The 27870-nt window shown below is 45.7% G+C and overlaps 1 protein-coding gene and 1 pseudogene across 5 annotated transcripts in view; one reads left to right on the forward strand and one right to left on the reverse strand.

Annotated features, from left to right (window-relative positions):
* The window catches only part of SMARCA4 (SWI/SNF related BAF chromatin remodeling complex subunit ATPase 4), an 83346-nt gene that overhangs the window by 11896 nt on the left and 43580 nt on the right, over positions 1–27870 (forward strand). For all 5 annotated transcript variants that reach the window (XM_053910382.2, XM_053910381.1, XM_024556800.3 and 2 more), the window contains exons 2-15: positions 4672–4921; positions 5325–5457; positions 6218–6622; positions 7181–7279; positions 8208–8466; positions 10583–10709; positions 11293–11466; positions 12643–12816; positions 14254–14421; positions 14508–14558; positions 19219–19349; positions 19528–19585; positions 26896–27017; positions 27303–27453. In XM_053910382.2, the coding sequence (XP_053766357.1) occupies positions 4700–4921; positions 5325–5457; positions 6218–6622; positions 7181–7279; positions 8208–8466; positions 10583–10709; positions 11293–11466; positions 12643–12816; positions 14254–14421; positions 14508–14558; positions 19219–19349; positions 19528–19585; positions 26896–27017; positions 27303–27453 (2274 nt within the window). In that variant the 5' untranslated portion in view covers positions 4672–4699. The remainder of the gene's footprint in view (positions 1–4671; positions 4922–5324; positions 5458–6217; positions 6623–7180; positions 7280–8207; positions 8467–10582; positions 10710–11292; positions 11467–12642; positions 12817–14253; positions 14422–14507; positions 14559–19218; positions 19350–19527; positions 19586–26895; positions 27018–27302; positions 27454–27870) is intronic.
* Positions 22756–22873, reverse strand: LOC112301597 (small nucleolar RNA SNORA25; annotated as a pseudogene).

A 27870-nucleotide genomic window follows, 5' to 3' on the forward strand; every position in this document is an offset into this window, starting at 1 on the left:
TGACAGGGAGTAAGCACCTGCTCAGTAAATGTTAGGACCCTTGATTTCACCAGCAGTGTGGTAGCACTTCCTGCCTGTATGTGCCTTGCATGTGATGCTGGCTGTGACCCCTGAGGCACTGGTCTCAGCTCCAGCCTACAGAAGAAGAAACAGTCTCAGAGAAGTTAAGTCACTTATCCAGCATCGTGCAGTTAATAGGTGATAGAGTCCATGCTCAGAGTCTGAGTTGCCCAGTGACCTTGGCCTTGTGACTGCATTTCGTCCACTGACCTACTGTGGGTCCCTGAGCCTCAGGGACCCCTCTGTCAGTGGGACCAGTGAAAGTCCTTTTGTAGGTAAAACTAGGTCTTTACCACAACACTGGCCCACAGTTCTGCCTCCCTCTCTGGCTGGATCTTCCTTCTTGTGATTTCTCTGTGACAGATACATCCTCAGCAGTTGTAAATCACAAGGGGCGGGGATAAGTCCCAGTCCCCTTGGATATTAAAGTATCCCTTCCCTTTCTCTACCCCATGTCCTTGAGGTAGTAGAGGAAGACCTGTTTTTTCTGCTCACACTTCTGCCATTTCAACCTTAGCTACGAGGTCAGAGTAATCCCAGCCCAGAATCCTGGTAAAGTGTGTCCTCAGTCTTTGTTCTGCACCGCATTCGGTACCACCTAGAATTAAACACTCATTTGAAGGAAAAAGAAAAAGACCAGCAGCAGCAAGTGTTGATGCAGATGTAGAGGAACTGGAAGGCTCACCACTGCTCAGGGGAGGCTGGTGTGTAGAATTGTGGTCCCAACTTGGAAAACTGGCAATTCTACCAAAGCTAAATTTGTGCCTGCCTTATCGTCAGTTCCACTCCTGGAAACCCGAGAAAAATGAGCACGCATGTACCCCAGGTGACTTTGTTCATAGCAGATTTATTCACGCCAGCCTAAACCCGGTAGCATGACGTCCTGTACGGGACAGATAAAGAAGAACGAATGCTATAACCCAGCAACGTGGGTGGCCCTTCCAGATGAGCAAAAGGACACTGCTGTGTGATTTGCTCTTCAGATGCAAATCACTGACAGATGCAGTTCAGTAACAAGTGAAACTAATCTTCAGTGAGAGTCAGGACAGTGGTTCTGCCTGGGAGGGTGGCTTCCACTGGGAAAGGAGTTGAGGGCACCTGGAATGTTGGAAATGCTATGTCTGATCCAGGATTCATCCAGATGTGTACCTACAGTCGGAGTACTTTAGGTATGGTACAGCTGATTACAGGTAAATGAAATAAAAGGCCCCTGCTCAGTACTATACTGTGGACCAGAGAACAGCTCCAGGTTCTGTTTTCCTGGTCTCTCTACCACGACGGAGCTTGTCCACACGTGGCACCAGCATCCTGATTGGTCTCCTTGGTGTTTGACAGAGTCTTACCCACTGTGCCACTTGGAATGGTTTTGCACTTTTTTGGGTCCCCATTACTGGCACTCCCCACGTGTCTGAGCTTTCCACTCCTCAAGTGAGTTTGCTGATGGTGGCTCCGTGCATTTGTCTGCTTCATTGCAGCCTGCCTTGTCAGAGGTGGCAGCTTCTGAAGCAAATACCATTTTATTTTTTTATTTTTAAAGATTTATTTATTTACTTATTTTTAGAGAGAGGGGAAGGGAGGGAGAAAGAAAGGGAAAGAAACATCAATGTGTGATTGATTGCCTCTTGTGCACATGCCCCCAAATGGGGACCTGGCCTGTAGCCCAGGCACATGCCCTGACTGGGAATCTAACCTGGCGATCTTTTGATTCACAGGCTGGCTGGCACTCAACCCACTGAGCCACACCAGCCAGGGCGCAAATACCATTTTAAAAAGTGTGTTGTGAAACCCTGTGCTTCTCAAAAGTGAATGTTACCATATTTTGGCACAAAAGTCTCTATTTTATTTTTTGATGCCTTCCAGTATCTGGTGGGTGCTGTGTGTTGTCATTGCTCCGTGGAGGCAGTTAATTCCTGGAGGTACCATGTCTTTTGATGGAAAGAAGAGGAAAGAAGGTCTGATGCTAAGTGTAAACTACCTTTAGAAGGGCCATCATTGCAAAGGCATTTACCAGTGTTTGCTTGTCAGCACGCCTGCCTTTAGGTAGGGAGGTGATGTCCCCTAGGTGGCACGGGTTCTATTTCAGTTGGCTTAGAAAAGAGACCTCCAAGTGAGAAGGAAACCCTGAGCTGACAGATGCCGCAGGATTCCTTAGGGATTTGCAGGACTCCTTTTTACTTCCCACTTCACTGTAGTGTTCTGTTGGCCTGAGAGGGCCTGTGGACAGGAAGGGGCCAAAGAAGAGCCCTGGGCAGCCATCACCTTTTGCCCAGTCATGTCCATGTCAGTGTTGCCTGGCTTCCCACCTGAAAAGTGTGACTGCAGGTGTGTCCTCCCCGTAGACAAACACCTGGCTGGAGGTTTCAGGCTCCAGAATCAGCATTTTAACAAACTAGATACAGAATGCAGACTGCTGTCAGGTGGCAGAGACTGGGGCTGTGGCTCAGGATCAAACATGATCCTGCTTCTGTGGCAGAAAGTGTAAACATGCACACAGAGCTGAATCAGGTCAGAGTTTGCTTCCAAAGGAATCTGCCTTGAATGTATATATATATTTTTTGTTTGTTTTTAAAAGTTGGGTTTGTTTTTCCCCTGAGCTTCTTGGGTTTGGATTTGTGGGGAAGGGATAGTGAGCAGACACTTAGTCTGCAGCATTGTTGCACAGTGGATTAAAATCCATCATTGAGGCTCCTTGAGCTTTGGGGGAAATCTGGGGTGCCCAGAAGACGGAGGGGCATTTTCTCGCATGTTAGGGTCTGTTCATGGTCAGGCTGGTGTGCTGGCCACTGGTTTCTGACCTGCCAAAGTTCCTGATCCTCTCTGCTCTAATTATTTGGTCATGAAACTGGCATAAAGACGTTTGGGCTTTTGATCTCTTATCAAGGAAGATACCTCCGTTTTTCAAATTAAACCTTTTTTTAATCAAGAGAATTAAAAATGTTCATGAACTTCCTAACAGAATTTATCCCTTAGAACCAGAAGTGCCCAGTAATGTCTAGGGACAATAAGACTCATTGTAAAAAACACCAACAAAAAGTCCACAGAAACAAAAACTAGATTTGTGACATGCCAACAGGATAGGGGCTTTTCAGTAATTCTGGATGCACAAATGAGAGAATGGGGTGGGACCACTAGAGCTCCTGAGGTTTTGAACACTGTTACATGGTAAAAATGGTCATAGGTATGATTATATGAAGAGAAGCTTGCCTCCAGTGTGCTGAGTGATTCTGTTGAGAGAGTTTGTGTGTGTGTCTGGACGTAGAACAGCCTAGACGAAGGGAGGCACTGAAGTGAGCCAGGGTCCCAGAGAGCACCAGAGCAGCTCTCCGTCCTAAGAAAGACCCACCCTGGATGTCTCAGGTTCATCATCACCACTTTGGGGGTTCTGAGGGAGCCTCCCAGCCCTCCCTCCTTACACACCTCCTCCTGCACTGGGTTGGGAAGGATAAGGAGGACAGAGTTGCTTCTTTCTCTCTGTAGGACCAGCAAGCACTTATTCTGTGTCTGGTGGGATGATGGGTGATTTTAAGCTTCTGTATGCCTTTTGTGTTTTCCAGATTTCACCACTGAGACTTTATTACTCCATCATGATGAAAGAGGTTAATAAAGAAAGTGTTATTTAAGGCTATATAACCACATAAAAGATTAAGAGTTACCTGAAAATTGAACTCTTATTGTAGAAAGCATTTATAAAATGTATCAGTTCATGGTCCTATCTGAGCAAGCATAATTTATCGGTATCATTGAATTTTTTTTTAAGATTAAAAAAATAAATTTTTAGAGAGGGGGGGAAGGAGGGAGAGAGGTACAGAAAACATCAATGTGTGGTTGCCTCTAGCGTTCCCCCCACCGGGGACCTGGCCCACAACCCAGGCATGTGCCCTGGCTGGGAATCAAACTGGCGACCCTTTGGTTTGCAGGCCGGCCCTCAGTCCACTGAGCCACACCAGCCAGGGCTGGATTTTTTTTTTTTTTTTTTTTTTTTAGCTTATTTGTGGACTTGCTGGAGGCCCTGGGTCGTAGTTCTGGGTGTCATTTTTTAGTTGACAAAAATATTTGTCAAACCAGACACTTGATTATTACTCTCAAAGTATTTGAGATGGCAGAGTGCCATTATTTATGTAATACTTTTTTTAAATGAACCTACTTTTTAAACTTAAATTCACTTATTTTAAAGGAAACTTGGTCTTGCCTTAAATGGAAAACCACTATTACTTGCCATGAATATTTGTTTTTGTTGAATTTATGAGGGTCCGGTCACATGCTGTTGCTGGCAAAGGCTTTGAGCCTTAGTCACGCTCTCCTTTTTGTTACATTGGAAGGCGAGCAAGCATTAGAGTGGTGTGAAGAGCGGATCAGCACCACCCTTTGTTGTAATCAGAAAGATGGCAAGAGGAGCAAAGCCCCCACCTCCTGAGTCCTACCCCTTCCTCAGGGGATTTTTATGATTTTGTGTATGGCCTCCTCCCAGAGCAATGGAGGGGAAAGGTCTGGGTAACAGGGGCTTGCATGTCAAAGGCACCATCTCCCTGTCAGATGTGTGCTTCTGATGTGACTCTGATCCACCCAGCCAATAGCCATGACCCCAGACTGACTCTGACTTCTTTCTGGCAGGAGACCACTGTTTGAAGCTCCTGTGAAGATGTCCACTCCAGACCCACCCCTGGGTGGAACTCCTCGGCCAGGCCCTTCCCCAGGCCCAGGCCCCTCCCCGGGAGCCATGCTGGGCCCTAGCCCTGGTCCCTCCCCTGGCTCTGCCCACAGCATGATGGGGCCCAGTCCGGGCCCTCCATCAGCAGGACACCCCATCCCAAGCCAGGGGCCTGGAGGGTACCCTCAGGACAACATGCACCAGATGCACAAGGTAGGAAGTCCCAGGCCCACTGCCCTGACTGGCTGGGTTCACTTGATCAGAGGCGGGGGAGGGGGGTGAGCCATTTATCCTGGCCCCTGCTGTGAGCTGGCAGTCACCATTCCACTTTTAATCCCTTGCTCTTGCCTGGCGCCCTGGTCTGGTTGTCTCCTTGCCTTTCAACCACTGGTCTCCTAGGTGGTCACCCTCTACTGGTTGGCATTATTTTATGTATCTGCTTGACATCTAAATAGCTGTTAGGACCTGTCTTGGACCTAGGCCACTTGGTCATGTTGGCAATTCTGCAAATGGCCTGGTGTTTTCAGTGACATTGAACTCTCAGGCAGTGCTTTGCTGTGCTACCTCCTCCTGTCCCCCCCTTGCTGATCCTGCCTTGTCATTACCCTTCTTGTAGCCAATGGAGTCCATGCATGAGAAGGGCATGTCGGATGACCCTCGCTACAACCAGATGAAGGGCATGGGGATACGGACAGGGGGCCACGCAGGGATGGGGCCTCCGCCAAGCCCCATGGACCAGCACTCCCAAGGTAGTGTTTTGTTTCCTTCTTTCCTCGTGTTTGTCACCTGCCAGGAGTCCTGAGGTCATTTTCCTGTTCGGGTCCCCACAGGTAGACAGGGAGCACACAGGACAATGGGAAACACCCTTGGAGGGCTGTTGAGCTTGGGCTTGGCTGGTGCCCTGTTCATGCTGTCTGTCTCCGAGCAGCCCCAGGACAGCGAGTACTGGTGGGAATGAACTGTGTTCAGTGCCAGGTGTGAGACGGCGGCTCTGGTGCCACCTGGGAGTGTGTTAGAAATGCAGAATCCTGGGCCCTGCCCCAAAACAGTGGGGTTCAGAATTTTGGGAGTTGGGCCCAGGCTGTGCTTAAGCAAGTGCTCAGAATGGCTTTTTCAGGCATTTGAGAAGTGATGGAACAGTTAACTTCTTGTCCCTGGGGCAGGAAGCTCAGGAGCTCCCCAGGTAACAGAACTGAGGGAGTGGGCCTGGCCAGGGCCAGGGGCAGGAGGCCAGGACCAGAGAACGCCTAGGCCTGTGTAACCTCTTGGTGTGAACTATCAGCAACTTACTGAAAGGTGGTTGCTGATACCGAACAAAATTGATCACACTGGCTGCCAGCGTGTGCCCTCTGAGTGCCTCATGTTTGAATCACAAGAATGAAAAAGTTTGGCCATCCCACGTCTCAGGGTGGGTGCCAGTAGGAGCTTGTGGGGAAGGTTACTGTCTTTGCCTTAAAAATCACTGGATGTGTACTGCCAAGTGACCACTCAAATCTGCATTCCCTGCAGGTTACCCCTCACCACTGGGTGGCTCTGAGCATGCTTCTAGTCCGGTTCCAGCCAGTGGCCCGTCCTCTGGCCCACAGATGTCATCTGGACCAGGAGGGGCCCCACTGGATGGTGCTGACCCCCAGGCTTTGGGACAGCAGAACCGGGGCCCGACACCGTTTAACCAGAACCAACTGCACCAGCTCAGAGCTCAGATCATGGCCTATAAGATGCTGGCCCGGGGGCAGCCCCTGCCTGACCACCTGCAGATGGCGGTGCAGGGCAAGCGGCCGATGCCTGGGATGCAGCAGCAGGTGCCAACACTACCTCCACCCTCTGTGTCTGCAACAGGACCCGGCCCTGGCCCTGGGCCTGGCCCTGGGCCTGGCCCGGGACCAGCACCTCCAAATTACAGCAGGCCCCACGGTAAGGCCCACCATTGCCAGCCCTTGGGGAAGGGAGGGGTCTCTCAGCACACTGACCAAGTGGGGGCAGCAGTGTCAGGCAGACCTGCTGGTCACAGGTTTCCCCTTGGGACTGACACAGCACCTGGTACTCAGGGTGCTCAGACAGGCAGGCAAAGCTCCTGTCAAGGTAAATGTTCTTTCTCCACCCCTGGCTGGTGTGGCTCAGTGGATTGAGGTTATTTCTAATCTGGCGGACCAAAGGGTTTCCAGTTTGATTCCCAGTCTAGGGCACATGCCTGGGTAGCAGGCCAGGTCCCCGGTGGGGGCACGTGAGAGGCAACTGCATATTGATGTTTCTCTCCCTCTTTCTGCTTCCCTTCCCCTCTTTCTAAAAATAAGAAAATAAAAATCTTAAAAAAAAAATGTTCTTTCCCCAGCTCCCTGTCTCCCCCTTGATGCCCACACAGAGGAGCCTGTTGTTGGGTGTGTTCCCTGGAGACAGGGCTACCCACTAGGGTGGGTGCAGGATGAACACAGGACACATTTTATCCTATTATTTGTCTCTCTGTGTGTGTAGGTATGGGAGGGCCCAACATGCCCCCCCCAGGACCCTCAGGTGTGCCCCCCGGGATGCCAGGCCAACCTCCTGGAGGGCCTCCCAAGCCCTGGCCTGAAGGTGAGTTCCCTCTGTCTTGGTGCCATGTCTGTAGCCTGACTCCCATCATGAGCTTACGCGGTGCAAAGACGGGGGGGTGTGCCTTACCAGAGAGAGAGAGGGCCAAAGACAAGCCCTCATTTCTTCTCCTGTCTTTATTGTGTCTTATCTGGCCCTGGTTATTTTCTGAAGGTTTAGGTTGGTTCCACTCCATGATTTCTGCCCACCCTTGTCCTGTGGGTCACAGAGATTCTGGGGCCTCTTAAGAAGAGAAGGATGTGAATGAACGAGTCCACTGTGACTCCAGTGGGAGGCCACAGGGAGGCACAGCTGTATACACAACCCTTTAGGACATGGTGCCTCTAAGCCTGGAGTTCACAACTGAGCTCCTTCCCTCCTAGAATACCCCCTCAACACTGTGGGAGGCCAGCAGGATGACAGGGCAGCTCGGGGTTCTGTCCCCTCGCTGTGTGCAGCCTCTCTTCCTTCTGTTAAATGTAGAGGTCAGCAAGTATTTGAGGGTCCTTCTGTTGAGTGGAAGCAGTAGACAAAATGGACTCAGTTCCTATTCCAATAGAGCCTGAGGTTTAGTGATGGGCATGAATGAGCTAATCGCTTAAATCAGATTTTGTCTGAGCCTTGGTAGGTGGAAGTTAGGAAAATGCTGTGCAGAAAGACCGAACTTTGATTCGGCATTTGGGTCAGTACAAGGCTTCAGGAAAGGGCATATAGGCCAAGATCAGGAAGAGGCTTAAACTATAAGGCAGGAGAGAGCAGACCCCTGAGTGAGAAGCTGTTTGCCATGCCAGTTGCAGTGAGATGTGGGAAGATGGGGGAGGTGTGGCCTGCATAGTTTGTACCCAGGGCAGTGAGCACCAAGCAGGCTTTTTATTTCCACTTCGAATTGACCTGCAACTAAATGCTGTACCCTTGCTACTTGACTCCACAGGACCCATGGCAAATGCTGCTGCCCCCACGAGCACACCTCAGAAGCTGATCCCCCCTCAGCCCACTGGCCGTCCTTCACCTGCGCCCCCCGCTGTCCCGCCTGCCGCTTCTCCCGTGATGCCACCCCAGACGCAGTCGCCAGGTCAACCAGCCCAGCCTGCACCAATGGTACCGCTGCACCAGAAGCAGAGCCGCATCACCCCCATCCAGAAACCCCGGGGCCTGGACCCTGTGGAGATTCTGCAGGAGCGGGAGTACAGGTGAGGGTGCTGCTGTGCTTCAGGCCACCCCAGCCGAGTCTGCCCTGACGCACACTGGTGTGGTTCGCAGTTCCAAAGGCTCGTGGGGTATGCCACCGGAAATCTCCCTCCGCTTCTGTCTCCAGGTTCCCTGGTTGCTGTGTATCCTTCCAGAAAAATGCTGTGCGTATGCAAGTAGACAGGTACAGGCAGCCATATATTGTCTCCAAATGGTTCATGATATATTCCGTGTTCCTCCTGTAGGAACATACTGTAGGGATCTTCCCCTGTCTGTCCCAAAGGAGCTTTTTGTTTTTCCGGTTGCACATAATTCTGCTTGTTAAAGATACCGTCATTTATTCAGCCAGTCCCCTGGCTGGGTGGACTTGAGGTTATTTCTAATCTGGCATTAAGACAGTGCCATAATAAATATACTTGTGTGTTTGTTTCTCATTTCACACATACGCACATATGTCAGAATAAATCCCTGAAAGTGGCATTGCTTGTGTACGGGGATGCACAAGGAGAATCTTGTAGATTCTTCAAAACTGCCCTTTGCAGAGATCATTCAGGTGTATGTTGGAATGAAAGTACCTGTTTCTCCTCGCCAACACTGTGTATTCAACTTCTGGTTCATCAACCCCTCCCACTACAAACAGACAAAAAGAAAACCCCGCGGGCTCTGCAGTGGGTCCTGCTCACATGTCACTAGTTGCTGGCTGCTTTGCCGAGGCCTCCTGGGTGCCAGATGCCATGGAGGATGCCTGGCACATAGCCTGTGTGATGGGGGCACCTGAGATTCACTCCCTGAGCACCTTGCACTTCCTGTTTCCCCACTGCATTTAGAACCTGCTCAGGGCAGGCCTCCCTTGGTGAGTGTGAGCTCCGTGAAAGGAGACTGTGCCTCATTCACTGTACGTTCCCAGAAGCATTAGTAAACCTTTGCCTGATGACCATCTCTAGAGTGCATCCCAGCCATAACATGCCTTGGAGCTCCAGCCTGTGTGGCCAGCTTGAAGATAACCTGTCCAGATACCTTCACGTTCCCCTGCTTTTCCCTTCTGTCTCTCTTCCCATGTACCCACTGTCCAGCAGCTCACTGGGCCACGGACACTGCAGCCCCTGGCTCTTGCTTGTCCTCCCTCATCCCCCTTTGTATAGGTGGTGCATGACCCCTTAACACATCATCTCATCTCAGCACCCTCCCCCCCACCGCCACTGTTAACTGCCACCTGGTCTGCACCTCTTCCCTGGGGCCTCCCTGCTTTCACACTTGGCTGTGCATTCTGTTTCCCACACAGCAGTTGGAAGTCTCTTTTTATAGTTTACTTATATCAGCTCTGTTCCGCAGGTTAAAACCTGCCATTGGTTTCCATTTATACATTCAGTAAACTTCTTTCTGTTTAGCCCATGCCCCGTGCTCTGTCCTCACCTACCCACCCCCTCTCCTTGTTCCAATTTCTGTTTATTTAACAAGTTAGGCTTATTTCTGCCTTAGGGCCTTTTTATAGGCAGTACATGACTCCTTGTGCTCACTTAGGTCTCATTGCTGAGGTCATCTCGTCATAGAGGCCCTGCCCACCTCCTCACCTCCAGCCCTTTCCTCAGAGAATTTGCCAATCTCTGGAATTAACATAGATGTTTAATTTTCTAACTCCTTTATGACCTGTCTTCCTAATAAGGCTGTGGGCACAAAGAAGGTGCTCAATGACTAGTGTGAAAGACCGAGTAAGGGGATTATCCCATCTGAACTTCAGACCCAGCCTGCAGGGATGCTCTGAGGCATCTCCCAGTTTATCGATGAGGGCACTGCGGCTCCCAGGCTAAGTAGGTTCCCAGGGCTGGGAAGGAGACCTGGCCTGCCTGACTCCAGAGGCTGGCTCACGCCACTGCAGTGCTGTCAGTCAGCTGTGCCCTGTCTGGTTTCCTGTTTGCTGTAGCTCTGAGTACTCCGTGGCTGTCTTCCTCTGTGTGTTGTGGCTGGCATCTGTTTTTGAGCCATCTGCTGCCTCATGACCTGGCATCTTCCTCCCACAAAGGATGGATTCTTCTGAGGCTCCAGCTTTAAAGAAGGGCATAGGAGGGCCCCTCTGTAGTCCTCTCATTGCCTGCCCCTTTTTCTGTTTTTGCACCCCAGGCTGCAGGCTCGCATAGCTCACCGAATTCAGGAACTTGAAAACCTACCCGGGTCACTGGCCGGGGATTTGCGAACCAAAGCAACCATTGAGCTCAAGGCCCTCAGGCTGCTGAACTTCCAGAGGCAGGTGGGTGCAGGCGCAGGCCTGGAGCTTTAGAAAAAGAGCCCTTTCTGCCAAAGCTAATCCTTAGATTCAAACAACTGCTTGCTGGGCAATTATTAAATGTTCCTCGACCATTGAAAGCAGCAGTGCCCATCCACACTTGATAGCTCACTGTTCCCTCCTTCCCCTCCAGGACCTGCACAGTGGCGGCACATTGGGTATTCTTGGTATGAATAAGCGTGGGTCGTCTTACGTGGCAATTACCAGCTTAAAGCAGGAAATTTAAATAGGTCAATATCTGAGGGTGCTGGACTTTTGAACTAGCTATGGGACATATTTTGTATGTGGTTGAGTGAAAACAGAGCTGGAGACCCTCAGGTAATAAGAGGACCTTCTGGGGTGTTCAGAAGCAGCTGTCTCCTGACCTGTGCTTGCCCCACCCTCATGCAGTTATCAGACATTCTCACACACACTTATTTGTGCTTATGGCATTTAGCGAGGACCCTTCAGGAGGTAGCAGCCCTCTGCGTAACTTGTATGGTGTAGTTTTTCATTCTGTGTGGACATAACCAAGATGTGCCCATGTTTCTCCTCTTCCTTCCTGAAGCTGCGGCAGGAGGTGGTGGTGTGTATGAGGAGGGACACAGCCCTCGAGACAGCCCTCAATGCCAAGGCCTACAAGCGCAGCAAGCGGCAGTCTCTGCGCGAGGCCCGCATCACTGAGAAGCTGGAGAAGCAGCAGAAGATCGAGCAGGAGCGCAAGCGCCGGCAGAAGCACCAGGTGCGTCCTCAGCAGCTGCACTGCTTGCCCTGCTGGCCCATCTGTGTACCTAGGTCCTTACAGCTTGCACATTGTTGAGTCTTGTTCTGTGTCTAAACACACTGTTTCTCTTTTCTGTTCATGATAATGGTATTCTAGGCACTAAAAATACATTACTGGACATAACTGAGTGGTAGGAGAAGATGGACCACAATCTGAAGGGCATGTAACATGTTGGGAGGTGATAAGGTGTAAAGAAACACAAAGCATCCTTTGAGAGCCATGGGGAGCTCTTGACTCAGGATGATTGGGGAAGTGTTTTCTGAGGAGGTGAGATCTGAGCAGAGCCCTGTGGACATGAGGGCAAAGAGCTTTCCAGGTGGACCGGGAGGTGCAAACACCCTGGGGCTGATAGGTGCTGTGTGTTCTGTAAAAAGCAAGGATCCATGTGGAGCAAGGGGAAGGACAGGAGGCGGGGACAGGGAGGGAATGGTCAGAGCATGCAGGGCCTTGTGGGCCGAGCGGACAAATTGGACCACTGCTCTGGGTGAGGGGGGAGCCGTGGAGCCTCCTGAGCAGGGAAGGGACTGACCCACGTTAGGGTTTACAGGGTCAGTCAAGGAGACCAGAATCTTTCTTCACGTAGGATTTGGGATGATTGTCTTTATTGTTCACTCATTTTTTCTGAAGCTTTCCTCCAGTCAGTGTCTATTACTGGTATAGTTTAAAATAACAGAAAAAGTCAATGCTCAGTGTAGACCACTGTTGGCGTTTTGGTATATATGCCATTCCAGTCTTCTTCTGTATACATTTAGTAATCAAACACTGGGATGGGCATTCTTGTTCTTGAATTTTTGGCCAATCTCCGCTATTTCCTTTAAAAAAAAAAAATCCTAGCAGTACAATAACTTGGTGGAAGGTCAGGAGCGTTTTGAAGTGGTTAACATTCACACCAGCTTATCTTGGCAAGGTTGCCGAGTCTGTTGTGTACACAGGAGGGCCTTTCCAACTACAGCCCCCAGCGCTGAGCTCCATCCTTACACAGAGAACACAGAACCTCGTAGGCAAACAGTTACGGTGTAGTTTGATTATGTTGTCTTGGTTTTAAACAAGCTGCCTTTAAAGTTTTGTGTCTCCCTGGGAAGTGTTGCAGCGACTCCTATTGAGTAGCCAATCTTGTCTCGTGTGTCCCTGTAGGAATACCTCAATAGCATTCTTCAGCATGCCAAGGATTTCAAAGAATATCACCGATCCGTCACAGGCAAAATTCAGAAACTAACAAAGGCAGTGGCCACGTACCATGCCAACACAGAACGGGAACAGAAGAAGGAAAATGAAAGAATCGAGAAGGAGAGGATGCGGAGGCTCATGGTAAAATTCTGCATTTGGGGCCGTTTATCCCTTTGTGTGCACTGGTGTTGCAGGGATGGGGAATCCATCACGATGCATTACACTGAGGCATTCTGCTGCTCAGAGTTAGAGGTGGAACAAAGAGAAACAGAGGGCTTGGGTTTGAGGGTCTGAAAGAACTGGCCTCATACTGGACCTGGTCACACCAACCATTAGACTGACTGCATGACCTTATTCAGGTAGCTGGCTGCTCTTAGGTCCTCCAGAAAGTGAAGGTGGCAGCCTCTCCTGGCTGTGAGCCACCAGTGGTACAATCCGGAGTCCTCGCCCCCTTCCTGTGTTTCTGCCCATTTATTTCCGGATGATTCTCTATTTGGGCAGATATTGACAGGCATTAGTGTGTGTACAGGGGCCACAGTATTAAAGACAAGGACACAGCCCCTGCCGTCATGGGCTCCCTGCCAGCCCTAGAGAGAGAGATGCCCAAGTAAGACAGTTTTGGGTGATTGAAAGTACACTTAAGAGAATGAAGCAGGACAAGGATGAGACTGAGTGGGTGGTACCAGAAGGGTGGGAATAACCCACAAATGTGGAAATTTGGAGGAAGTGTCTCCTAGGGATAGAGGAATCAATGTCAAGGGCCTGAGGTGGGAAAAAGGCAATTGCAAGGCACAGCAAGTAGCCCCTGGAAGAGAATGGTGTGGGGGAGGCATGAAGTCAGAGTCCCAAAGGCAGGTCACATGGGGCCTTGCAGGCCAAAGGGAGGGCGTGGTTTTACCTCTGAACATGAGGGGGAATCACAGATTATAAGCTGGGGTGATATGATCTGATTTATTCTTTTCTTTTAAAGATTTTATTTATTTATTTTTTAAAGAGGAGAGGGAGAGAGAAAGAGAGGGAGAGAAACATCAGTGTGTGGTTGCCTCTCGCGTGCCCCCCACTGGGGACCCAGTCTGCAACCCAGGCATGTGCTCTGACTGGGAATCGAACCAGCAATCCCCTGAATCACAGGCTGACACTCAGCCACTGAGCCACACCAGCCAGGGCTGGTTTATTCTTAGAAAGCCAGGAGGGGCTTGTGTCAGAGGGTCTGTGGGAGAGATATTGCATGGACCAGGTAGAAGAGAGGGTTTGGATTTGGGGCATGTTGTGAACAGAGGGGACAGAACTTGATAGTAGACTTTATAAATAGCTCTGGAGAGGACCGTGTCTGTCCAGCAGTTTTCTGCAGGGCATAGCTCTGGGTGAGAGTTGGGGAAATACTGAAGGCAGAGGTGATAGTTGTGTGAAAGGCCTGTATACAGCAGTGCTGGGTGTGACTAAGAGCTGCCTAAATGTGAGTCTGGTTGCTAGTTAACAGTAACTCCCAGCGGACTTCTTGACTCTGGTTTGCCTGTTCTGAGTGCTGATGGATGAGCAGGCCTCACAAGCAAACACCATAACGACACGCTTTTGCAGGCAGAAGATGAGGAAGGGTACCGCAAGCTCATTGACCAGAAGAAGGACAAGCGCTTGGCCTACCTCTTACAGCAGACAGATGAGTATGTGGCTAACCTCACCGAGCTGGTACGGCAGCACAAGGCCGCCCAGGTCGCCAAGGAGAAAAAGAAGAAGAAGAAAAAGAAGGTATGCTGGGGACTGGAGTGGCTTTCTTGGTGTGTGCTGCCTCAGCCTCCCCATCAGGGAGTGACTGTATCTTTCTTTACTTCCAGAAGGCAGAAAATGCAGAAGGACAGACACCTGCAATAGGACCTGATGGTGAGGTGAGGAACTAGGGGTTTCTTTTTGTGGAAATATCAGTGCAGCTCTGGAGCTTAGATCTGTTTCATTCTTTATTATTATTTTTTTCTTTAAGCTGTAAAACTGTATATCATAATGATAAGAAACCATATATGTCCCCTGCCACCATCCCACCCTCTCCTTGATCCTATACCGAGAGGAAACATCGTTAAATATTAGGTGTTTTCTTAGAAATCTTTTCTTATGCACATGCCACATTATTTATTTTTCACTTTTTACTTTAATGTAATTTTTGATTCCCAAGTGGTCCAAGAACAGCAAATATGTGTGTACTCATCACCCAGATTCCCTGTCTTCATATGTCATCATTTTCCCCTAAATCATTTGAGCATCAGATGCAGACATGGTGGCCCTCTTCCTCCATGTGTTTCAGTGTGTATTTCTTAAAAATGTGGTCGCTCTTTTCTGTAACTGTACAATTATCAAAAACCAGAAATGAACATGGATGCAATACTGTGATCTAATCCACAGCCCTTATGAAGGTCTCTCCAGTTGTCTCCCTAGTGTCCTTCACAGCAACGGCAAACCCTGGTTCACATGTTGCACTCAGTGGTAATCCCTTTTCTCTTTGATCTTAAATAGTTCCTCACTTTTTCTTTGCTTTTTATGACCTTGGAATTTGAAGGGAGCATAGGCCAGGTGTTTCCTACAGTGGCCTTCAATTTGGGTTTGACTGGTGTTTCCCTGTGATTAGATCAGGTTACGTGTTTCGGCAGGAAGACCCTGAAGTGATGCTCTACTCTTGGTGCATCACACTGGGAGTGTGTGGCACAGATTTGTTCCATCACGGGTGCTGTTGACCTTGATCCTTGATCTCTTGGTGTTGGCCAAGGCATCCCTGCTGTGGAGTTAATGTTTTTCCTTTTGTGATTAAGTGCCATGTGAGGAGATACTTGAGACTATGTACACATAATTGTAATTTCAAACACTTCCACCCAACGAATTCAACATCCATTATTTCTGCCTGTATCTGTTTTTGCTTCAGTGGTTATGAAATGGTAATTTTTTCCACATCATTCCTTCTCTCTTTTTTAGTTGGCTTTGTGCAGGAACGAAAGGCTTTTTCTTCTTTCCCATTTGGCCCATGAAACATAGCGCCATCTCATGGATTCTTACTGTATTTTTCGGACCATAAGACGCACCTAGGTTTTACAGGAGGAAAACAGAAAAAATATTTTTGAAGCAAAAAATGTGGTAAAATATTTAATAATATAAATAACAATATTTCACCGATGTAAATGTAAGCTACATGCTGACTATAAAACGCACCCCCATTTCCTCCCAAATTTGGGGGGGGAGTGCATTTTATAGTCTGAAAAATACGGTACTTAGTGTAAGGGATTACTTAGTTTAATCCTTCATTATCAATATTTATTTTCATGCTCAAATTGTTTCAGTTTGGGCCAGTAGGAGTCCCTTCAAATTTCTGCATCCTTTTGATGTGTCCCCACTGTTCTTGGGGCCTCCTGACTTCTTTGTACACCAAAATGGTCAGGCTCATCTTCTGCTTGCCTGAGCCCTGGAGTTGGTCATTTCCCCCAGGAGCCCTGGTTTCTTTCCTCGAAAAGGAATATCTTAAAATTAAAATCTAGGAGTGCGCATTGCTCCTTGGTGTCATTGCTTCTAGGCCTTCTCACCAAACAGATGTGGAAATAGGTGTATGTGTGTGTACACCCGTCTTGCTCTTCATGTATATGCATAGTAAACACCTTGAGGTCACACTGATACCACCAGTTCTAATCCAATGCCATGGTGTTATTTCTATCCTCGCTTTCCATATAGAAAACAGCAAAAACCTGGCTCCCATTAGCCATGATACCTTTCCCTATTTGCTCAATCCTAGAATAACTGGATGTACATTCAGAACTGCTAATGCATCCCCCTCTGTAAAAGGAACCTCCTAAGTAGAAGTCAGTGTGTGTTTGGAGTTCTTCATCCCAAGTCTGTTCTCCAAATATTATGTGCAGAAGTTTCTTGAATGAGTTCTCCCTTTGTGCCCGTCAGTGTGACTTCCCCCACCCTGTTGGTTTTACTTATTTACTCATTGTTGATTTAGTTAGGTTGTGAAACACTGGCTTGTTCCAAAAGTCAGAACTGTACAAAGTGGCCCACTCAGAGAGGGCTTGCTCTCCCCACATACCCATCTTTCCACAACATTCCTGCCCACCTCCTGAAAGCACCCATTCTGATGTACCACACTCATTTGGGAGAAAGATGTGTAACCGTGAGATGTATAAATAAGAAGCATTATCTTTACTGCCTCCCCTGACCCCTTCTTATCCCACTTCCCAGAGGGAAATCAGGAGTAATTGTTGGAGTGTTTGCTCCTTGTCTCTTCTGTACATGAGCCACTGACCGGATGGTTTTCTTTTTCTCACCTCACATTGTATCTCAGACAGTCTTCCCCGTGTTAGCTCATGGACACTTACCCTATTCTTTCTAATGCTGCTGAAATGTAATACTTCTTACAGAAAAAATTTTAGTGATAACATGAAAAGTAGAAGCCCAGGCTTGCATATTGATACCTGGTTGATGTTTTCTCTATACTTCCTGAAATCTTTATGCTTATCCTCTTTGTGTTATTTTGGGACTATTTGGGTCAATCTAGACATTTAGTTAGGCTTTTCCCACTTAGCCAAAAATCTTGTGTCACTTTCCATATCAAGTCATTAGCTCCGTTTTCATTTTATTGCATTGACATGTTAGAATCTATTTCATCATTCAGATTGATAGGTCTTTTGTTTGCTTCCCATTTGAAGCTATTATATTACAAAGATCCTGCACTGAGAAACTGTTTTTACCTCCTTCCCAATTGATAGTGATTTCCGTTGTTTCCTTTTTTCCTGTTGCACATGTTGCTGCAATGAGCCTCCTTGTGTGTTACCTTTGATGCTCTCTTAGCTTGGGCTGTCATAACAAAACACCATAGCACCGTAGCCTGTGTGGCTTAAATAACAAACATTTATGTTCTCACAGTTCTGGAGGCTGGAAATGCAAGATCGGGTGCAGCAAGGTTGGTTCCTTGTGAGGGCTCTCTTCCTGGTCTCTTTTGTAACAGAAGCATCACTCACTGGTGGCTGTGAATTGTCCTTTTTCCCAGCCAGTGGTTCTCAACCTTGACTGTACATCGGTATCACCAGGGGAGTTTTTATAAAACTTTAGAGCAATTAAGTTAGAATTACCTGGGTGGGTAGGTGCAGGCATCAGCATCGTTAAGTGTTCCCAAGGAGCACTCGTGGTGAAAGTCACCAATTGGGGGTTTGTGCCTCGGGTTGGTTCACCACTCACCCCCCCTTACAAAGGTGGGCCGGTTTGAGGGTGAGGTTGTCATGTGCACAGAGACTGATCTCTCTCTACTGTATGGATGGTGTTGTGGCGAGCGTAGCACTTTGAAGAAAGGAGAGGAGGATACAAATACCTGGAAGATCCTGTTAATAAAATTTAATTGAGTAAATTTGAAGATCTAATTGGTTTTAGGAGAAAAGGCATACAACTGTAATTGAATAACAATAAATTTTTTTTTAAAAAGATCTAATTGGTTTTATTTAATGATTCATGAGTTGGGTAGCAGCTCATCTAGCAAATGGGGGTTATGCAAGATGATAGGTTTTCATAGAAATGAAGATGAATCAGAAAAGTCATCAAGAGAAAGATGAAAACTTACTGAAATAGAGTTTAGGTGATGGTAGCTTCTCATTAGGTTTTAATTGGCTAGATTTGTTAATGTGCAAGAGGAATACCGTTCTCCTGCTGGGTAGTAAAGTGGATGCACTTTGTGTTGGGGCGTGCAAGGCAGCTCTCTTTCTGTTGGGTTTGTAATTGACTTCCTGTTTGGGGTAATTGGCTTAGAGTGGTAGAGCACAAGAGCTCCCTCTACAGGCCTTCCCACCTCCAAGTTTAGTTCAATTGAATTGGATCCAATTTAGTTGATCCAATTTTTTGTTTATTAATTTTCACAATGCAAAGGTTTACACTAAGAAATTCATTCTTATTTTGAATTCTTTCTCCAGGAAATTTGAAGGGGGAACTGTTCAACTAAAGTTGACATCTTAAAATGAGAAATCAAAGAATTTCATATTTGTTGCTAAGAAGTAGTTATTATATTTTTCAAATATTCCAGTTGGCGACTTAACTAAAAAGAATGTGGACCTTTGGTGAAGTAGCAAATAGAGTATAAATGGAAAAAATCAAGGGCCAGAAGAATGTGATTAGGACAATCATTTGTGTAAAAGTGAGGAGAAACCAGTTCTTGTTTCTGATGCATGGAATTGATCTGGAAGGATGCCTGAGAAACTGATAGCGTTGGGCATCTGTGACGAGAGAAACTGTCGGGCTCTGGGACAGGAGATCAGGGAGAATCCACTCTGTATTATTTTGAATTTTGAACTATGTGAATATATTACCCATTTGAAAATGAAAACAAGTATGTCAGTTACCTCAAAGAAACTGTTATTGTCAATGGGTTCTATATTTTCTTGAGTTATTAATATACAGGTAACCCATTTCACAGCCACTGGCCTTGGTGGTGTGCCATTTTTGGGGTATGGAGTTGGGAGCGCACTTCCCCAGTTGGCCATGGTTAGTGAACATCTGAGGTGAGTCGCCCATGTGGCTTTTTTTCAGCCTCTGGATGAGACCAGCCAAATGAGTGACCTGCCTGTGAAAGTGATCCATGTGGAGAGCGGGAAGATCCTCACAGGCACGGATGCCCCCAAAGCCGGGCAGCTGGAGGCCTGGCTCGAGATGAACCCGGGGTGAGTCGGGCCTTGAGTTCCAGATCCAGATGCAGCCAAGACCGTGAGTCAGCCTCGTTCCGTGGGAGCGGCTGGCAGCTGGGGATGATTTTGCTTTCATTCGGAAATAGCTAGTTTGCTGGGGTGAGTCATGCTGGTCTGGGGGAGATTTATGTTAAAACACTAATGTTTTTTCTAGGTATGAAGTTGCTCCAAGATCTGATAGTGAAGAAAGTGGCTCAGAAGAAGAGGAGGAGGTAAGAGTCCGTTTCCTTCTCTCAAGGCCCTTGGAGCTCTGTAGCGGTGACCTCTGTCCCTTGTGCCTCAGTCACCTCTGCATGCTGTGACCCTCTCCCACTCTGCGTGGGTGTCATGTGGGATGAGATGGACAGAGGACAGCCTAGGCCCCAGTCCTGAGGGGAAGTGGGTGCTTTGGAGACACGCTATCCAATACAGTAGCCTCTAACTGCACATGATTTTTAATTTCAACTTTATCAAATTAATTAGAATTTAAAACTTGGGAAGGATAACTCAGAGGGAGCAAGGGGTGGAGTTTCTGAAAGCAGCGTTCATTTCACACAGGGAGCATCCCGCAGGGTGTTCTTCACTCCCCCTTCAGCTGGGTGAGTGTCTTAAAAGGCTTTCAGGTGCCTTAAAAAGCTTTGCCACCTCCATATGTTTTTTAAAAAGGAAATTTTAATGGGCATTTTTTTAATTGCTTTTAAGACTGAACATTGTGGTGGGTGTTAACTGATCATTTAGGTTTCTTCTGTGAATGGTTTGATTCATTTGCTTATTTCTGATCAGTTGAGTATTTTTAAACTGAATTTTTAAGCACTCTTTTATATTTATCCCAGTCTGAAATCAGCTCACTGTTCCCCTAAATATATCTTTTCCTTTGTCCTGCTTTTACTCCCTTTACTCTCCTCCTCCTTACCACTTAGGTCCTCTGGAATGTATTTGGTGTAGGGTATCGGGTGGAGCTCTTGACTGCCCCTCACCCCGACCCCAGCAGTACTAAGTAAATAGGCATACTATAAAGGCTGTCCCTTCTTATTGACTGGTGATATTTTTAAAAAATGGTATAGTTTTTATATCCATTCGAGTCCTTTTAGGGCTACCTGTTCAGTTTCTTTTAACATTCTAATGGTTCTTCAACCAGTGTAATATTTTGTTGTAATTTTTTAACAGCTTTATGGAGGTGTAATTTACATACCATAAAAATGTGCCCATAGTGGGTGTACAATTCAGTAATTTTTAGTGAATTTACGGAGCTGTCCCATTATTGCTGCATACTAGCTTTAGAATGTTTTCCGTCCCCCAAAAATGCTCCCTCCTGTTTGTTTTTAGCTTCTTCCTGCTCCCTCCTCCAGACCCAGGAGACCACTGATGTACTTTCTGTCTCCATAGGTTTGCCTCTTCTGCATATTTCGTATAAGTGGAGTCGTATAACATGTAGTATTTTGTGTCTGGCTCTTTTCAGTTAGCAGGTTGATCCATGTTCTGTGTGTCAAGAGGCCTTTATTTTTTTACTTCTGAGTCACATTTCATTGAACACGTGTGCCGTATTTGTTTGCCCTTTCACCAGTGAGGCATTCGTGTTTCCATCCCTTGCTATTACGAGTAATGTTGCCGTGAACATTTCTGCACACGTGTATGTGTGGACATGTGTTTTCATTTCTCTTGGGTAGACAACCTAGGAGTGGCATTGCTGGGTCTCGTGGTAAGTTTATGTTTATCTTTTTAAGAAACTGCCTAACTAGAAACTGTCTTCTAGTTTGCAGGCCAGCACTCGGTCCACTGAACCACACCAGCCAGGGCTATTCTTAAATATTTTATACTTCTTGTTGTTGTTATGAATAGAATTTTAATTGAGTTTTTAGGTATTTTGTTGCCATTATAAAAAAATTGAATTTTTTATGTTGATGTTTTAAAATGTTGATCTTTTAGCCTATGAACTTGCTAAACTTCTATTGTTCTGATAGTTTTGTTTTGCAATTTCTTTTTTCCTGCCTTATTGCACTGGTTGAATAGAAATGTCAAAAGCAGACATCCTTGTCTTTTTTCCAGTCTTAGGTGTAATGCATTTAGTCTGTCAGTGCTGTTTGGTGTTAGCTGCAGGTTTTTTATAGATGCTCTTTATCAAATTGAGTAAATATTCTTCTAATCCTAGTTTATTGAAATTTTTATCATGAATGGGTTTGATTTTGTCTTCTCCTTTTTCTGTCATTAAGTTTGATTGTCTGGTTTTTATCTGTTATCTACTAATATGCTTTTATATAAATTGATTTTTGGATATTAATTCAACCTTGTATTCCTGGGATGAGTTCTGCTTTGTCCTGGTATACAGTCTTCTCTGTATATTGCAGTGTTGCTAACATTTTGTTGAGGTCTTTGGGGTCTGTATTCATGAAGGATATTGGTCTGTAGTTTTCTAGTGATATATCTGTGTGTTTTTGATAGTTAGATTAACATTGGCCTTATAGAATGGGTTGGAAAATGTTCACTCCTCTGCTTTCTGGAAGAGTTTGTGAATAATTGGTATTATTCTTAAAATATTTAATAGAATTTTCCATTTGAGCCTTTTCATTGTGAAAAAATTCTTGGTTACTAATTCAATTAGCTGTTACAGGTTTTATTCAGATTTGTTAACCTCGTTTTTTTTTTTTCGTCTGACACATGTCACTAACCTGGTGGCTTCCCATGCCACAGCACGGCCAGAGTCAGTGAACAAGGTCAGCAGTTGTTCTTCGAGGACTCTAGCACGCTATTAAGTGAACAAAGGTTTATCTATGTCTTGAGTCAGTTTTAATAATTTATGTCTTTCTAGCAGTTTGTCCATTTCATGTTAGTTTGTTGGCATAAAGTGATTTATAATAGTTCCTTATTAACATTTCTGTGGGGTTGGTAGTGATATCTCTTTCATTGCTCATTTTGGTAATTTAATAATTTGCCTTTTATTTTGTTTGCTGGTCTATCTAAGCTTTACATTATTCATTTTAGACTCTTTTTTTTTAAAGATTTTATTTCTTTTTAAAGAGGGGAACAGAGGGAGAAAGAGAGGGGGAGAAACATTAGTGTATGGTTGCTTCTCACACTCCCCCTTACTGGGGCCTTGGCCCACAACCCAGGTGTGTGCTCCGACCAGGACTGGACCCGGCAACCCTCTGGTTCGCAAGCTGGCACTCAGTCTACTGAGGCACACCAGCCAGGGCAGAGACTTTTTTCTGGTATAGGTGTTTAAAGGTGTAAATTTTCTTCTTAGCACTGATTAAGTTGCAGTTCATACATTTTGATATGTTGTTTTTGTGTTTATTCAGTTCAAAATATTTTCTAATTTCTTGTGATTTTTTTTGACCCCCTGGGTCATTTAGAAGTGTGTTATTAAATTTTAAAAATTTGAGAATTTCCCAGATTTTTAAAAATTTCTTACATCTCCTCAGGAAACACTGAGCGTCTATTACACCCTATGGAGAACCTCAATCTTAGGTCGCAGAGTTAAGAGCTCCCGGTTTTGATCTCATAAGCTCTCTTTGAAATGACCTGTTTTTTATTTGAGAAGACACTTTGTATGATTTCAATTCTTTCACATTTGCTGAGGCTAATTGTATAGTTTAGCATTCTGGGGACCGTTTCATGTTCACGTGGAAAGGATGCTGCAGTCTGTGGGTGGAGTGCTGGTGTGGCAGTTTGGCAGTTACACTGAGTTGGTGGGTAGTGTTGTTCCGGTCACGTGTATCTGCTGATTTTTCTCTGATTGTTCTGTGAGTTGTTAAGAATGAAGTAGTAAAATCTCCAGCTGTTTTTGTTGAATTGTCTGTTTCTCCTTTAAATTCTGTCAGTTTTTTCTTCATATATTTTGATGCTGTGTTGACAGGTATACGAAGGGGGGCCCCCAAAACAGGATTATTTATTAAAAAATTGTGTACTTTCTCTTTCACATTTAAACTTCAGTCACCTTCAAAGTACTCTCCGTTTGATGCAATACACCTATTGAGTTGTTTTTTCCACTGCTCAGAACAGTTTTTGAACCCATCGATTTTTATACCATCCAGTGCTTCTGCCATTTTTTATTTCACCTCTTCCACATCAGCAAAACATTTCCCTTTGAGAACTTTTTTCAACTGGGAAAACAAAAAAAGTTGCTCAGCATGAGTTTGGGTGAATTGGGAGAGTGGAGCAAGGGGGTCATACTGTTTTTGTTCAAAAACTGCTGGACACTCAATGTGGTGCGGGCGTTGCCCTTGTAAATCACCCGTGATGAAATGGGCAAACACGTTGAAAGAGTCTTCCAAAAAAATCACTGAAGCCTAATGCAGCCTGTCACAACAACGACAGCTGGCACACTGATACAGTTGTGTTCCTAGAACACTGACCTAGCGGGGCAGCCTATAATACAAGGGGTCCGCCTTCCGAAAGATAATTCCTGGTTTTTTGGGAGGTCCCCTCTTGTATTTAATTATTAATATACTTAACATTCTATCATAAAATACGTCTTTGTCTATAGTAATATTTTTTGTTTTAAAATTTATTTTGTTGCATATTAGTGTGGTCACTCCACCTTTCTTATAATTACTGTTTGCATAGTGTAAATGTTTTTGTTATGTTACTTTAAAGCTATCTGTTCATTTGAATCTGGAATAGCGGAGTTAGATCTTGCTTTTTTTATCTAGGATGCCAGTGTCTGCCTTTTAAGTTTTATACTGTTCACGTTAATTTATAGATATGATTTTGTTTACGTTTGCCATTTTGCTATTTCTTTGTCTCCTGTCTTTTTTTCTCTACTTCTCCTTTACTGCCTTCTTTTGGGTTAACTATTTTTTAGTGTAGCATTTTATTTCTTCTGTAGTTTTTAATTGTTGTTAAACTTTTTTTAGTTTTTTTTTAAATCACTTGAAGATATGTTTATTGATTTTCGAGAAGCAGGAGGGGAGAGAGAGAGAGAAACATTGATTGGTTGCTTCCTGTATGTGCCCCAACTGGGGATTGAACCCGCAACCTAGGTATGTGCCCTGGCCTGGAATTGTGCTTGCAACCTTTTGGTGTATGGGACGATGGTTCAACCAACTGAGCCACTGGTCAGGGCTGGGAAGGTATTTCTTTATTTGTCACAAATTCATTTTGGAAAGATAATTTAGCAGGACATAGAATTATTTGTTTGACAGCCTTTTTCCTTTTGAATGTCTTTCTCCTACTTTTTGGCTTCTTGTTTTAGACGAGGATTAGCTACTAATTGTATTGATGCTACTCTACTTTACCTGATAATTTGTTTTTCTCTTCTTTGCTTTTAAGATTTTCTATTTGTCTTTGGCTTTAGCAGTTTGTGAAACCTGTCTTTGTATTTATATTCTTTGGTGTTTGTTCAGCTTGTCTGGGTAGTTTTGCGTTTTCAATCAAATTTAGGGAGTTTTTCATTACTGTCTTCTATTGCGATTTTTTTTTTTTTTTATTCATTTGAGAAACAGAGAGAGAGAGAAAAACATCATTTGTTGTTCCACTTATTTCTGCATTCATTGGTTGCTTCTTGTATGGGCTCTGACTGGGGATCGAGTCCGCAACTTTGATGTACCGGGACAGTGCTCTAACCAACTGAACTATTTCTTGATTCATTGTCCTTAAAGATGATTTCCTTTAGTATATTTCCTGGACATATTTATAGTAGCTTTGAAGTACTTATGTTGGTTTCTTCAAAGTTATAATTCTAAGTCCAACATCTGGGAATAGAGACATGTTCAGTTGCTTTTCCTTGAGTACTTACCACACTTGCTCCTTTTTCTGGTACTGTAATGTTCAGTGGAAGCCTATTTTAGCCACTTTAGATTCTGACTTTTTCCCTGGAAATGATTGTTTTGATAGTATTGTTTGTTTGCTTGTTTAGTAATTTACATGGACTAAATCTGTGGAATTGTTTCCCTCTCAGTGGGCGCTGCCTTTGGTGTCTCTGCTCAGTTTATTGTTCTGGTTTTATTCTCACTTTTATTTTTAATCCTGGTTCTCAAGCAGTGGGACGTGTTTCTTCGTAATTCAGTAGTCACCCAGCGGTGGGGCAGAGATCGTGCTCACACACCTAGAGCCAGGAAGGCTTTTATTTTCTGCTCAGCCATTTCTTGTTTCCTCAGCACATGGGCACAGCTTCGGCCACTAATAGCTTTCCCCAACCACAGCTGAAGGCCTCACCCCCACCAGCAGTACCACTGGTGTGGGCGCCACCCACTGCCATAAAGCGACTGAGTCCCCATCAGCCTCAGCGGCCAGGCCTCGCGACCTGCCCGCCCTGGCAGAACCTTCATGATGGAGCTGGGGGGTGGGGGGGGTGGAAGTAGTCCCACGTAAGAACACTACCATTTCCCACGCTTCTTACCCGAAGGGCAGCGGTTTTTTAAGCATTAATACTTCTCAGTCTCAGAGAGATCTGAAATGGTTGCTCTCTCCAATTTTGTTCAGCTTAAAGAGAGGATTGTTGGAAGAGAGGATTTCCTGACAACCTCACTCAGACTTAGCCAAAAGTCTCACCCATATTTTAATTTCAGATATGATAATATCAGTTAGGGTAAGTCTACCAGTTATGTGGGGGGCGTTTGACCCAAAACATTTGTGCTGTTATCACCTATTTATAATAAAATCATATTGCATGCACCAAGAGAAATCTCACTGGATTTTTACTGAAATTATTTTGCAGATTAGTTCAATGTATTTTTTTTAGTTTTATAGCAGTTCCATTATACAGAAGATAATGACTGGGACTCTGTATGAGTTATATGGTAACAGAAAGACGGTTTACTATTGGCAAATGCATTCATGTATATTTTTTTAATATGTCATGCAAAATCCCTTCATTATCTCAGTAAATGCTGAAAAATCACTTTCATGAAACAACATTTATACTTAACTTACAGGTTTATAGAAAACCTCTGTCTGTCATCACCAGTATTATTTGAACATATTTTAGGCATTTTAAGGCATATCACTAAAGTTAGAAGGAAATCAAGAGGAGCAAATATTGAAAATTGACTAGTAAATGTTTTATACTGAAGCCAGACCTATGTGGCTCAGTTGGTTGGGCATCGTCCTGCAAAATGTAAGGTCACTGGTTCAATTCCCAGTCAGGGTACACGCCTGGGTTGTGGGTTTGGTACTCTGTCACAGCGTGTATGGGTGGCAACTGATCGATGTTTCTCACATTGATGTTTCTCTCCCTCTCTTTCTCCCTTCCTTCCCCTCTCTCTGAAAATAAGTAAATCTTTTCAAAAAATGTTTTATATTGAGGAAAATCCTAGAGATTCCAGTGTAAAACGTCTTGAATAGGTTAGACAAGGAATAAATGTGTAGAATACATGGTGTGATGGGGGCGGGGGCGTGAAGAATCTCTTAGTAGTAACTAAAGTACAGAGTACCCTGAGTTAGCCTTGAAAAGAAGTGTCTGGACTCTGCTGGGATAACTAAAAATAAAATACTGGTCAATTAAAAAAAGAGGCATGATACATTCCAAAAGTGTGTTTCCCCCCTTTAATCCCTGTGCCTGTCCCTATGGGATATCTTGAGGTGACACAGCCTTGTCTTTTGGTAGGAGGAGGAGGAGGAACAGCCACAGCCAGCGCAGCCTCCCACCCTGCCTGTGGAGGAGAAGAAGAAGATTCCAGATCCAGACAGTGATGACGTCTCTGAGGTGGACGCCCGGCACATCATTGAGTAAGGCTTCCTACCACGCTTCCCGGCTTCTCCCTGGACAGCACTCACATGGGCCAGCTGGCAGCCTCTGTGAGACTGCAGATGGCAGTCCAGTCTTGCCTTCCACCTCACTCTTCCCTGGATTAGCATTTGCTGCCTTGTCTATCCTTGGAGTGTCCGTCTTCAGTTTTGCTTGTCTTGGGGCTCGGGTCTCAGACAGAAAGGGCTGGTCCAGAGTCTTGTGTCAGAGTGCGTCGTCACAAATACAAATGTGTGTCCTCACCCGCCAACTCTGTCTTCTTCCAGGAATGCCAAGCAAGATGTCGACGATGAGTATGGTGTGTCCCAGGCCCTCGCTCGTGGCCTGCAGTCCTATTATGCTGTGGCCCATGCTGTCACCGAGAGGGTGGATAAGCAGTCAGCGCTTATGGTCAATGGTGTCCTCAAACAGTACCAGGTGAGGCTGGAGGGGGCCGTGCCTACATAGCAGTCTCGGCAGGTCAGTTCCCAGCTTGTGGGAGGCTGCTGAAGTTGGGCAGACTTCACGTTGGGCCAAGTTCACGTTCTACTCCTTGTCTCTGGTACCTCACTCTTTCTCTCTTAAGTCTCAGTTTCCCCCTCTGTAAAGTAGAAACATGATCTGTTAAGTCAGCCAGCAGGAGGGAATGAAACGGTACAATATATCGGTATCTGCTGGGTGCTTGATCTGTGCAAGGCAGGGTAGCATCATGTTCTGCACTGTTAGCTTCTGAATCCCCAGCAACTCTGAAGTAGGCACTCTTAGCCTCCGCATTTTACAGGGCGAGGGGGGTGCAACTGAGGAACAGAGAGGTGCAGTGATCCCTTAAAATCTCACAGCGTGGGAGTGGTCAGA

This window comes from Desmodus rotundus, chromosome 9, assembly GCF_022682495.2.
Source record: "Desmodus rotundus isolate HL8 chromosome 9, HLdesRot8A.1, whole genome shotgun sequence".
NCBI lineage: Eukaryota > Metazoa > Chordata > Mammalia > Chiroptera > Phyllostomidae > Desmodus > Desmodus rotundus.